Raw genomic sequence first — 14,234 nt, forward strand, 5'->3', positions numbered from 1 at the left:
TTAGTTGGGTGTTTCTTTCTTCTGTCAATGTAACGTGTGTTAGCTTCAATTCCATACCTTTCTTCTTTTCTAGCATAAACTTGTAAAGTATAAATTTTCTTCTAAGCATGAACTTAACCATGTTTCATAAATTTCATTTGCACCCACTGTCACTCAGTACAAAGCATGTCTATGAGCCCTCGGGACATCTTCCCGTACATCTGTTTCATTTAAATGTGTGCTGCTTAGTTTTCAAATGTTTGAGATTTAAATATTAGACTTTTGGTTAGGCTTCTTATTTCATTTCTTATTATCATAGAAAGCAATTACGTTAGATCTGCTGAAACCTAGGCTATGGTGCTCCATGCTGTCTGGAAGTTTATCATGTGCTTGACAGAGTGCTTTCTTGCATTACCGGGTACAGTCCTCAGTGAGGGTAGACTGGGGCAAGACGGTTGATAACGTTGTTCAGGTCTCCTAGGACAGGCTTGCTCTTAACCACGACCTGTAGTCGACAAAGGCATTCAGCTGGAGAAGAGAGTCATTTCCAGATGTGCAGTGCTAAGTGTCTTGATTAGTACTCATCCGCAACAGTGAAGACAGCCCCATGGATTTCTGACCTTGCTATCGCATCTTGCTCCATATTCTTTCTGCGGAAGGCCCAGCTACTTTGGTTTCTCTGTCTCCTCAACTAGTGAGCTTGCTGGGTTACGTTTTGCTCAGCAAGATTCTGACCGTACTTACTCTGTATTTTAGCCATCTCTTCCATGCAGAAAAGCAGGAGCTAGAATTACTTTGCTTGAATTCTCCGAGGAGTTGGTTTCCTATTACCGTATTCTCTGCGTTGTGATGATGCTTGCATGTCCGAGTGTAGCCATCTCATATATTTTTAGTTCAGTTTTCTAGTTGCTTACATCATGAGCAGTTATGGTACCGGCCCCATCCTCCTCTTCCTTTTAATCCTCAGAGACCATTCTCCCCTTTAAAAACAGCGGTCCTTCCTTTTGGTGCAGATGTGCATATGTGAATAATGTCAAAGAATACACAATTGCACAGGCTTCCTCTGCTAGTTCACACTGTGTGTACCCGGAGGGCTTTTCTCTTAATGGAAAGAAAGTGCTGACTGCAGGCCAGACGTACACGCTCATTCCTGCCGGCAGACTTCACTTTCACTGTGGTGGACTGTTGGAAATTCCCAGTACAAGACCTTGTAAGGGATATCCAAAGATACCTTAGAGCACCCTAAGCCTGGAGTTCCATTTCTTTAGAGAGCAATTCCTGAGTTTTGTCTTGGTATGAAAGCAGCCACCGATTTGTCTGTATGGAAAGCTGAGATGCATCCGTTTACAGCCTGTCACTGAGGGGTTACATCACAGCGTTCCATTTCACACTCTGCGCCTGTTCCATTGAGGATCTACTGAGAAAATATTTTGGTAGCCTCCTCCTGGGGGTGTTCTAGGCCACAGCTTTTTCTAGTCTTATTTATTGGTCAATATAAATTTAATCTTCCCCCCCACCCTGTATTCCTGAACTGTATCAACATAACTGGCTTCCTAATAGTTTTCCATCCTATCTTCAGCTTCTCTGATGATCGGCATGGCTTTCTGTACCTCCCAACAGTTGTTTCCGTGGAGTTCTGGGAGGGGGCGGCAAGCGAGCATTAAGAGGCCGTTGTTACATTTATGTCTGTACTGTCTCTTTCTATGACAGTTACAAAAGCAAACCTGACGATGACTATGAAGATCCCAAAGATGTTCAGGCCATCAAAGAAGCCCAAACATACATGGGGGATTTCAATCTGAAGACAGCCCCGGACTACAAGATCCCTGAGCACATGAGAATAAATGCAGCCAAGAAGGAGGAGGAGCTGGGGTACCTTGACACGATGGTACTTAAATCATGGATTCCATGACCACGAAAAGCATCCTGTTGTTAAGTAGAGTCTGCTTGACACCCCCCCCCCCATTTATCTCTCTGATCCCACACATGCATATAAACACAAGAATTTAGAGCGGAAGGTGATTTTTGTAGGAGTCTAGAATACATCCTCTTTTTATAAATGAGCCAGGGACCCCAGAGAGAGCAAGAGATTTGTCTATGAGTGTATCAGCTCACCATGCAGAACCAGCCTTCTGGTAATTATATGGCTCCATGCCTTTTTTATGGGGGAAGTCCTATACTGTTTCGTGTACATTGGACTTCTGAAATTCAATGGAATCCTTGGTAGATTTGTTTCCTGGCTGCCACAAGACCACTAAACAGTTAGAACGAATGCCACCATTTAATCTTTTCTTTACAGGACTTCCATCTTTTGTCAGAAATGAAATACCTACCAACCAACCAACCAACCAACCAACACGTTTTCTAAGCTGTTGCTGATCATACTTGGATCTGAGCCTTAATTTCCTTATTATTTTTCCCTCATTGATTCCTGCATTTCTGATGAATGCTAATTCCTCAGGCATGCTTTAAATCCTTAGGGGATTGAGTCTTCCTTTAAATCCTTGGAGGAGGCTCAGAAGGCAGATGGCTACTTTGTTCAAAAGAAGGGTTAACTACTTGGCCACCTAGTGTGGTTGTATAGACCACACAGTTCACCAAGTCACACCGACAAGGGTGTCAGTTCTGTATCCCATAGGTAGCATATTCTGAGAAATGGGAAAAAAGTATCCTGAAGAAGATATATCCTTTTTTTTTTTCGCCACAAAAGTTGTTATTTATGCCAGTGTTATAAGCATCTTGGCATTCTAGCTAATATCCACAAATGAAGGATCAATGACTATAATTTTATTCTTCTGATCACAATCAGCATTTCAGACATCTTACGAGTGATCATTTAGATTATTTTTCTTGCTAATTTTTCCCCGGGATAAGTTTAGTTTACCCATTATTTTTATTTAGTATTATGTATTTTTTACAGGTCCATATTCTTGTGAGCACTTTCTTTCTTTCTTTCTTTCTTTCTTTCTCTCTCTCTCTCTCTCTCTCTCTCTCTCTCTCTCTCTCTCTCTTTCTCTCTCTCTCTCTTTCTTTCTTTCTCTCTCTCTCTCTCTCTCTCTCTCTCTCTCTCTCTCTCTCTCTCTTTCTTTCTTTCTTTCTTTTCTTTCGTGTGTCTTACCTGCATGTGTGGCTGTGCCCCTATGTGCATGCATGGTGGTACCCACAGAAATCAGAAGAAGGCATTAGAGCCTCTGGAACCAGAGTTATAGACAGCTGTGAGCTGCCATGTGGGTGCTAGGAATCAAACCTGGATTCTCTGTAAGAGCAACCAGGTGGTTCCACACGTACCCAGTGCTGAATTCTCATTTTAAGTCTTAATTCTTTAAAGACTCGTTCTCAAGTAGGTAAACATGCTGATCTTGTTTTAGTGATTTACTTCCTAGTAGAGATGTAGGTAAGTTTTATAAGACTTGACAAAGTGTGTTTGGTCCCTTTTTTTAAAAAACAAAACAAAACAAAACAAACCCCACTATATTTCGTGTGGAGTAATGCTTAGTGTGGTTCGCAGCCTCATTGCACACAGTTGCTGTTGTCCTTTTAGGCACCGGGAGATACTTCTAAGATAGAGTGTGTAATGAGCAAGCCATAGGTGTGTGCAGTGCCTGTGCAGGTATGCTCTGGCTCAAGTAAGTAGAGAAAAAAGGCAACCACAGAAGTATGTCATGGCATACCATGGGATTCTGATGTAAACAGTAAACAGTAAACAGTGGCAAAGATGCAGAAGGAGAACAGGAGGACTTATAGTTTGGACATAGATGGGCAGCCAAGGTGAATCAAAAAAAAAAAAATCCAAATTTCCATCTAGGAAAGGAACTAGTCAATGCCTAGAGTGTCCAGCTAAACACAAGTCTCCTGACTTCCGTGAAGAGGTTGAAGGACAAGAGACCTTGCAAACCAGTAGAAGGGACCAACGGGACAAAGGGACCGATGGGTTCCAGAGGTCAGTTTAAAGCTGGCTCCAGTCTTAATGGGTGACCCCCGAAAGCCAGAGGAAAGCATAATTGAGTGTTCCGAATAGAGACGTTTGCTTTTCCTTGGTCTCGCCAGTCCAAAGGTAGAGGGTTAATAACCGTTCCAGACCACCCTGTGTGGGTAGGCTGTGCTGTTGCTTCCCACCCGCTGACTCTCCCTTGTTTCAGGCCCACGGGAAGAAGAGGTACATGAACAAGTGCATCCTTTCCCTTCGAGATCTCAAGTTGGCTGTCATTGAGGAAATCCAGTGCCTGGTCCAAGAACTGAAGAACATTCAGTCTTCCATCCCCGCGTCCAAGCACATGCCCATCCCCCAGGTCCCGCAGATCTATCCTGAGGAAGTCCCAGAAAGGAGATTCCAGTACGACGAGGAAACACTCTTGAGATTTCAGAGAAAGCAGAAGAAACGGCAGGATAAGAGCAGCAGCAAGCAGTCGGGAACAGGATCTGGGGGCTCAGCCGGAGGAGGGCTAGTAGGGTTCCTCAAACTGTCCTCGGGAAAGGAGGGAGACCTGACAACCAGAGACTCCCTGTCTCGCTCGTCCAAGGCATCAGCGCTCCTGGAGCTTCCGAAGCCCGTCGAGTTTGAGAAGGCGGAGCCAAGCGACGCGGAGCTGGAGATTATGAAAAGAGACGAGGTTAAACATTTATACATGCAACAGTTTTTGTGCAACAGGGTAAGAGGCGAAGCCGCCCCCTCGATGTAAAGCCAAAAGAATGAGAAGAGTGGGAGAATCCGGTCTGGTTTATGATTGGTTGATTTCAGATTTCTCCCGCATTAAACCTTCCCCCAAAGGCTGACCAGCTCATTACTCGCTGATGGCTTGGCTCCCCTCGCCCCCCCCCCCCCCCCCCCCGTCCCCATGGTTTTCTAACTAATCTTTGGGCTTTCTGCAGAATGTTGGAGTTCTGTATCCTTTTTTTTTTTCCTACAGGGCAACACATCACAAAGGCACTTGCAACTAAATGAAGTCATGGTAAAGGGAACTGGAGGGACAGCCTTGAAAAGATAAATAGAATGCACAAAACCGGAAGCCCCTGCTTTTCACACAACCGTCTCTCTGTCTCTGCCTCTGCCTCTGTGTTTCTGTCTTTCTGTCTCTTTGGTCTCATTTTGTAGCTCAGGTTGGCCTAAAATTCACCACGTAGCCTGAACTGGCCTCAAAGTTGTGGCTAATCCTCCTGCCTCAGGCTCTCGGGTCCCTGGATTACAGGTGTGAACACCACGCTGGCCCATCCACTCTCCTTTCTTTAGTGCATGGGTTGCTGCAGTAGGAGGGAGCGTCTGTGGTGGTGATTGGAGTCAAAACTATCCTAGAACTGGAATGGCAGGGGCTGTTATTTCCAGGGAAACCAGAACCAGGCTTGGATCAGAAGCGCAGGGTACAGTTTAACCACGGAAGGAAGGAAAGAACCTTTCCTGGGTAGATAGCTCCCTGCTACCAGACGTAAAGAAGGCGTCCCTTCCTCATCTCTTTTCAGCTCCACCCTGCAAAAGTGTTCCCTGTAGCTCCCCAGCCTTCTTCATCATCAGCACTACTCCACCCAGGCCTGTTCTCCCACTAGGCCTGCCTTCCAGGCTCTCTCTCTCTATCTACCACCATTTCATATCAGAGCTTTCTCCATTATCGCTCCCTTGTAACTGCAATGCCCGATGCCTTTCAGAGATGGGATCATTCAAAGCACAGACCAGTCCAAGCCCTCTCCAGCATCTTCCGCACACACACTCTCCCTGTTTTTTTGGACTCCATCACCCCTGCAGTCAGCACCTTATGTCTTACACTTGTCTTCTCGATGCTCTGTGTGTTAGCTTTGTCTTACCAGGTAGAGTGTACAGCCCTTCTGATAATGGCCACATCTCTTCTCTTTTCTGTTTCCCGCATGGTGTCTAGCCGTAAGGCACACCAGACACATAGTAGATATTCAAAAGCTTCACTACAGTCACATTACTTTATTGATTTTATTGATTTAACAAGTGTCTGTTGGCCATGCCACATGCAGAGATGTAATCGTCGGGTAGTGGGACCACAACAGTGCTCAAGAAAAGCATTCACCGCCCTCACAGACCTAGCAAGCTGTCTCCTGTGAGAGCCAACCGAACGGGCATAACCCATACAGACCTGCAGACCCCTGTGGTCCGGTTTCAGAATTACTTCCTGAAAAGGAAAATGGCCTCCTGCCTCCAGAGAAACTAGGAATAATTTAGCCTTATCGAATAAGCATAAAAGGGAGCCCAAATATGCACTCTATAACCACACTTACTTAAAAGCTTGGTTTTTTTTTTTTTTTCATTTCTTTGCTTTGGGTTGATTTCTGTATTTTAGCCCTCTAAAATTCTCTAGCAATTTGACCACCACCAAACTGCAGACATCTTACTGTTCATTGTCCTCTAGTAGGGGGCTGCACACACACCAAGTTTTTGACAGTCAAGACTTCCTGTAATGTACAACCCAACAAATAACATTCAATGGTTTTCTGCCCCCCCGCTGTGTGAATTTCCTTGGGGTCAGCAGTAGTCGTGGTTCCCTCTTAGGCTTTTCACTAACACTGCGATAAGTAGGTAGAGCTGTGTCCGATCGGAGTACACCTGAGGATGTACAGCAACTGGGCCATAGTGGAATAAGGTCCAGACCAGGAGTCAGGACTTAGATTTTGGAGTTGGGACTTGTATTTCTGTTCCACCTTCATGTTAAGGTAGCCTTGATTACAGGGCAGTCACCTTTAACCTCATTTCCTCATTTGGAAACTGTGTCAATTGAATGGTTTTCTTGTGACTCTATTAATGACCTATGTAGAAATATTTCCCCTTCTTTTTAAATGTGTATTCTTCTCGAACATTACATCCTTACCACATTTTCCCCTCTCTCCACTCCTCCCAGGCCCTCCTCCTCCATCCTTTCTTCCTCAGATCAACTCCTCTTCTGTTTTCCTTCAAAAAACAAATAAGTAAGAACAGGCCCACAAACATAGCCTAACAAGATACAAGAAGACTGGGCACAAACCCTCATATCACTGCTGGATGAGGCAACCCAGTAGGAGGAAGAGGGTTCCAAGTGCAGGCAAAAGAGTCAGAGTCACCCCCCCCCCACTCCCATTGTAGGGAGTCCCACAGGAACACCAACTATATAGCCATGAGGTATATGCAAAGAATTTTGCTTAGACCCATACAAGGCCAATGATTGTCATTTTGGTTTCTGTGAGCCCCTATGAGCCCTGCTTAGTTGATTCTGTGGGCTGTGTTCTCATGTATACTCTTAAAGGTCAATCCAACCTCGCACTTCCCACCCCAACCCCATCTTTTTCAGGGTTGCCCTGTGTTTTAGTTCCAGTTTCCATTGCTGTGAAGAGACACCATGACCAAGGCAACTCTTAAGAAGGAAAACATTTAATTGTGACTGGCTGACAGTTTCAGAAGTTTAGTCCATTATCATGGTGGGAGTATAGCAGCTTACAGGCAGACATGGTACTAGAGAAGGAGCTGAGAGTTCTCCATCTTGATCTGAAGGCAGCCAGAAGGAGACTCTAAAGCCTCACTGGGTGGAGCTTAAGCATAGAGATCTAAAATCCCACTCCCACAGTGTCATTTCCTCCAACAAGGCCACACCTCCTAGTAGTGCCTCTCCTCATGGGTCAGACATCCAAACACATGAGTCTTATAGGGTCCAAACCTATTCAAACCACCACATCCTGGCTCTGCCTAGTGTTTGGCTCTGAGTCTCTGCATCTGTTCCCATTGCTCATCCATTGCTGGATGATGCCCCTCTAATGACAACTGGGGTGGGCACCTACCTACATTTTCAAATAAAGTAGTTTTTAAATAAAGTAGTTAAGAGTAATGTTTATTTAGACTAACTGTGAGAAAGCATTGAAAATGGGTTAGATAAAGAGGATATATATGTATGACATCTCTCTCTCTCTATCTACGATGTCACTGAACAATGGCTTAGTCAATAGTGATAAAGTAGCTTAAAGGACTGTATTATAGAATTCCCATCACTAAGCTATGCAAATTAATGCCACTAATAAGTGAGTTTATATGAGCATATAATTATATCTCTAGTGAAAATACATAATGAGAAATATTTTAGATACATCAGTACTGCTGGACAGTTTGAAAAAGAACATTTGCTTTTTAAACTTACATATCCTCAAATCTCTTTTATACCTCAGATCAACGAACTGACTGTCACTTTCGACGCAGAACTCCATCTTCTAAGACATCAGAAACTGAAGCTAGATACGAAAATGAAATTATCTGACCTTCACCATCTCACATTATTTCAAGAAATGCTTCTCCTGAAGAATTTTGAAAAACAGGAAAATATTCTTCAAGAGAGAGTTAACTCCTTAGACAAAGAGGAGCAAGACATGCAAGTAAGGGCAGGCTGGATCCTGACTGACTGCTCTCCTTAAGTTAGGGAACATGAGTTTGATTCCCCAGAACCAATGTAAACAGCTAGGCACAACAGCCTATGTCTGTAATCTAAGTCTGGGAGGCAGAAAAAGGAGGGTCTATGGATCTTGCTGGTCAGCCAATCTAGCCAAGTTGGCAAGCTTCAGGTTCAATGATACATGGTGTCTCAGAAAAACAAGACAGAAAAGGCTAGCAAGATAGCTCAGTGGATAAAGGTACTTGCCAACAAGCCTGATGACCTGAGTTCAGCTCTTCAACCCATTCACTAGACCAGTGATTCTCAACCTTCCTAATGCTGTGGCCCTTTTATACAGTTCCTTATGGTGTGGTGACCTCCAACCATAAAATTGTTTTTTGTTGCTACTTCATAACTATAATTTTGCCACTGTTCTGAATTGTACTGGAAATATTTTTGGAGGTAGAGGTTTGCCAAAGGGGTTGTGATCCATAGGTTGAGAACTATTACAATAGATGGTGTCTTAGTTAGGGTTTTACTGCTGTGAACAGACACCATGACCAAGGCAAGTCTTATAACAAAACAACATTTAATTGGGGCTGGCTTGCAGGTTCAGAGGTTCAGTCCATTATCATCAAGGTGGGAGCATGGCAGTAACCAGTCAGGTATGGCGCAGGCAGAGCTGAGAGTTCTATATCTTCATCCAAAGGCTGCTAGTGGAAGACTGACTTCCAGGCAACTGGGGTGAGAGTCTTAAACCCACACCTACAGTGACACACCTATTCCAACCAGGTCACACCTATTCCATCAAGGCCACACCTTCAGATGGTGCCACTCCCTGGTCCAAGAATATACAAACCATCACAGATGGAAAGAGCCAACTCTCAAAAGTTGTTTTCTTGACCATACACGCCCTGTGGTACAGGCATACATACACATGCACACACACACACACACACACACACACACACACACACACGTACTCACATGTTTAAGAGAGATGTTTACAAATAATAAAGTAGAAGATGATTAAGGAAGACACATTTATCTCTATCTTCTACATATATATGAGTACATGTACCCCTGCAGACATATGAACATATACCCTCACACAAAATCTAGGAACTTCATTTGGTTAATATAATTATCTCCTGTTGCAACCACTTTTTCTGCAAATGATATAGCTTGTTTCTTTTGTAAGAACATTTCTATTTATTTGTTGAGAATTTTACACACTCATATATTGTATCTTTACCATTTCCACCTTTCAGCTCCTTCCTTCCAGCCTCCAGCCCCTCCCAACTAACCCTATTCCTCCTCCTATTCCTCCTCTTTCTCTTTTTCCTCTTCCTCCTGCTCCTCCTGTTCCTCCTCCTGCTGTTCCACCTCTTCCTCCCCCTCATACCATCAGAGAATGGATAGTCTACTAATGGCCACACCCAAAGAAAAATTACTCTTCATCCTTCCATTTCACATCCTTTCCTAGAATTGGGACATCATGAACACTTCTTCATCCCAGATAGAATGGTGACTGCTTTGATTTTGCCCAGGTCTTACATAAGTAATCATAGATGCTGTGAAGTCATAAGCGTAATGATTACATCATGTCTAACAGACAGCATTTCATAGCACTCCTTTGATCATCTGGGTCTTACATCCTCCTTTTTTTTTTTTTAAAGATTTATTTATTATATGTAAGTACACTGTAGCTGTCTTCAGACACTCCAGAAGAGGGAGTCAGATCTTGTTACAGATGGTTGTGAGCCACCATGTGGTTGCTGGGATTTGAACTCCAGACCTTCAGAAGAGCAGTCGGGTGCTCTTACCCACTGAGCCATCTCACCAGCCCAAGGGGTCTTACATTCCTTATACCCCTCTTCTGCATTATCCCCTAAACCTTGGGGCAGGAGTGGTATAGTTGTCCCATTTAGGCACTCAACTATCACACGTTCTTAGTCTTTTGACCAGGCACGAGTCTCTGCATTAACATCTTTCCACCTCAAAAAACAATCTTCCCTCTGACCAAGGTAGAGATCAGCACAATTCTATGACTATAATTACAGATATTTAGAAGTCAATTTGACAATATGCCCATTTAGCAAAACAACAGTAATAGGTTCCTCTTAGGGTCTATACTCTCCCCAGTTTTTCCCCAGGCTCATAGCATAATGCCAGGGATGGATCCTGTCCTGTGGAGCAGACCTCAGCTGTGATCAGAAAGCAGGAGGACACACCTGTAAGTGTCATGTCACTATTATACCTGCTGGCACATACAGCCTGGAAGGATGATATTCTAGCATGATATTATAGCATGTTGATGATTTGTATCTCATAGTGGCTTGCAAAACCCCGTCAGCACTTAGAAAGGAAGTTCCGAGGTCAGTCAAAGCTTGATTTTTCCATGTTGTGCAACCAAAGTTTGTGGTGTCTTTGGCAATAGGGTCCTCTCAGACTGTTATAGGGGCCAGTTAAAAGCAATGGCAGTGGCTTCTTTTGTTTTGGTAGTCTCTGGGGCCTTGCTGTCAAATAACTCATAGGGATATCCCACATCCAGCATGAATTTTCAGGCCTTAGGTTGATGTGTGTGACTTATTTGGTGTTGACTTTTGGGCAAGGTGAAAGATAAGGAACTAATTTCATTTTTTTGCATGTCTGGTTGTTGATGATGCTGTCTTTTCTCCAATGTGTGATTTTGGCATTTTTGTCAAAATGAGGTGGCTATAATTATATGGACTTGTATCTGGTCTTCTACTCTGTTCTATTGATCTGTGTGCCCAAATTTTTGACAGTCCTAAGCTGTGTTGTTGTTGTTGTTTTCTTCTACGACTCTAACTTGAAACATGACATGATGATTCCTCCAGCAGAATTTTTCTTTGCATACAATTGCTATGGCTATCAGAATATTTCATACTTCCTGTGGTTTTTAAGATTTCTATTTCTGTGAAGAATGTCATCAGAATTTTGTTTAGGAATACATTGATCTGCAGATTGCTTCTGTGGAGTGACAATGGAGATACACATAGTGTTTTCTACCTTGAAATAAAAGAAAGATCAACCTGGATAAAATAGCTCGGAAAAGGAAAGTTGAGATCTGTTAGGGTCTACGGATCTCAGAGATTGTTAACTCTCTAGAATATTACAATCACGAAGGAAAAAGATAAGGGGATAAGGATGGCAGGAAGAAAAAAGAACATAGCGCTAAGAAGTGCATGAGGCATGGGTGGAAAGTATGGCAAAGAATACACAGCGATCCTCAAACCTAACTGAGCATCTTGCAACCAGATTAGGATGAGGGCATTATAGGGACAAGGGGGTGGGTGTGAGAAGAGAAGTAAAAAGCAGGCTGTCAGATCATCTAAGAGTCTCAAGTCTTAGGAAGTGAAACCCTGCCTAGCAGGCTGGCCCATGTTCTTTGGGAAAAGGGGAGTGGGGTGGGGCAGGGGGCAAATAATAGAAGAACAAAAGAGGAAGAAAGGAGGGAGAGAAGGTTAAAATGGTACTGAGCATTAGATGCAGGGGCAGGGGTGGAGGGAGTAGTGTAAAAGAGAGAGATGAGTGGGGGCACAAAGTCAAATTACTGGCTACAGCTTCTGCTCCCTTGGCAGTCCTTTGGGGGCCTTCAGATGCCTGTCAGGGCCCTGGGTGTGGTACTTTCTTTATTCCCAGATGATTGTGCAGGGAGGGGTCAGGTTTCAAATGCTGTCACTCTGAGCAGTCCTTTTTGAAGGTCATGTCTGGTCACAGATACTGCTCCCATCAGTGGGCAATTCTTCATGAGTTGAGTTGGAGACGTTGGTCAGTCTTCTGGGATTGGCATTCAGAAATCCTGCTATGAATACTGGCCCTGTGTGTGCCATGTTAGATGTACCACTCTAAACCTCTATGTTTTTCTGTAGGCACCATCTTATTTGACTGTCAGTAAAAATTCTAATCTGGCTGGGTGGTGGTGGCCCAGGCCTTTAATCCCAGTACTAAGGAGCCAGAGGCAATCATATCTGTGTGAGTTCAAGACCAGCTTGGTCTACAGAGCAAGTTCCAGGATACAGGGCTACACAGAGAAGCCCTGACTCAACAAACAAACAAACAAACAAACAAACAAACCCAGCTTGGTCTACAGAGCAAGTTCCAGGATACCCAGGGCTACACAGAGGAGCCCTGACTCAACAAACAAACAAACAAACAAACAAACAAACAAACAAACAAACACAACAGAACCAAACTAAACCAAACCAAAATATCAATTTGTTTAATTTGGATTTTCCTGTTGACAAAGGTGAACATTCCAAAGTTACTAAACTTGAGTGATAGTTTTAAAGAATGTAAACTTAATCAAATAAGCAGTTTTAGAAACATCAGAAATAGATTTCTATTAAGAAGCTCAAAAATGTCTACAGACTCTGGCTTTGCATTGGAATGGGCATTGTACTCTGAAGCCAGCTTGTTAGAAACGTTATATATCTTACGTTCCTCCCTCCTTCCCTTTAGTGGAAAATAAATGAAACTCTTAAAGAGATGGAAGAGAAAAAGAATGAAATCACCAAACTCCAGGATCAGGAAAAGGCGCTCTACGCTGGCTTCCAGGCAGCCCTTGGAGAAAACAATAAATTTGCAAACTTCCTCATGAAGGTCCTGAAGAAGAAGATTAAGCGGGCAAAGAAGAAGGAAGTTGAGGGAGATGCTGGTTTGTGTTCCTCCCTCGATTGCTACTCTATTTCTTCTCATCAGCACTAGCGAGAGATGTAACTGAGCTCTCTGTCTGGTGCCGTCCTCACCTACTACTGCACAGACAATGTAGACGTTCTGTAGGGATTAAAGAGCAGGGGCTGTAAGCTGATGGGATGTGTTTGAAGAACTGGAGTCCATTTGTGTGGTGTGTGTGTGTGGTATGTATGCATATATGTGTGTACTCAAGTGTGTGCAGGCATGTATGTGTATAAGTGTGTACATGTGTGTGTATGTGTGTATGCATATATGTGTGTACTCAAGTGTGTGCAGGCCTGTATGTGTATGAATGTGTACATGTGCATGCATGTATATGTGTGTACTTGAGTGTGTGGTCTGTGGGATACATATATGTATATATGTGTGTGTGTACCTGTGTGTGTATGTGTGTGTGCTGTGTGTGTGTTAGGTATGAATTAATTCAGGATAGTTTAGGTGAAATACCTGTCATCAACTTTTGTAAGTGTTTAAGTAAGATTGGTAAGCTGGGCCTGCTGTCTTGGTGTTGAGTTTTGAGAGTTCCCTGTGTTCTAGTCCTTTGTATGCTACGTGGTGCACAACTTTTTCTTCCCATCTGTAACTTTTGTACCTGCAGCATTTGCTGAGGGGATTGTCTCGGTCCTTTGAAGTGTTTTTGACCTTTTGAATTGTGTGTCACAGTTGCCTGGGTCTATGTGCATGGATCTCGCTCTGGGTTTTCTGTTTTGTTACTGTGACCTACCCTCTTTGTTATTGTGGCTGCACAGTAAGTACTGAACTCAGGTAGACCACTTCCTCCCACAAGTGTCTTCCTTCTCAAAATAGCTTCAGCTGTTCTAGCTCCTTAATCTTTCCATATTTTAGAACAATGTTGTTTATATCTACAAAGAAATCTTGTTGGACTCTTTTCCACGTTTGTGTTAACCCTGTTTATCAGCTTGGCTCTGCATGTCTCGGGCCAGGCTTACCTATTAATCAGCATGTTCTATGTCAACACACAGCCCATACTCCTGGTTTGTTAGGTTTACACCTGTATAGTTTCCTGATTTGAGCGAATGTACGTGGGATCACACTTGTGCTTTTGGTGTCTTCCAGCTTTCTGCTAGCATACAGATGTATGACTGGTTTGATACACCTGCTTGCCTCGTGTTCCATGGACTTGCTTCTTCACACTAGAAGGTTTGGGTAGATTCTATGGAAATTTCTGGTAGG

General features: G+C 43.5%; 1 protein-coding gene across 14 annotated transcripts in view; it reads left to right on the forward strand.

Moving 5' to 3' along the window:
- The window catches only part of Cfap44 (cilia and flagella associated protein 44), an 87,953-nt gene that overhangs the window by 52,599 nt on the left and 21,120 nt on the right, over positions 1–14,234 (forward strand). For 8 of the 14 annotated variants that reach the window (XR_003951775.1, XM_011245864.3, XM_006521963.3 and 5 more), the window contains 4 exons: positions 1,690–1,867; positions 4,119–4,628; positions 8,122–8,325; positions 12,807–13,002. Coding sequence is in view for 7 of the 14 variants with exons in the window: in XM_011245864.3 (XP_011244166.1) it covers positions 1,690–1,867; positions 4,119–4,628; positions 8,122–8,325; positions 12,807–13,002 (1,088 nt within the window). In the remaining 7 variants the exon portion in view is untranslated. Of the gene's footprint in view, positions 1–1,689; positions 1,868–4,118; positions 4,629–8,121; positions 8,326–12,806 lie in introns of those variants that run through there. The other 6 variants (XR_003951774.1, XR_003951773.1, XR_875763.1 and 3 more) reach the window with 5 other exon arrangements.

Source organism: Mus musculus, chromosome 16 (genome assembly GCF_000001635.26).
Source record: "Mus musculus strain C57BL/6J chromosome 16, GRCm38.p6 C57BL/6J".
Classification (NCBI taxonomy): Eukaryota; Metazoa; Chordata; class Mammalia; order Rodentia; family Muridae; genus Mus; species Mus musculus.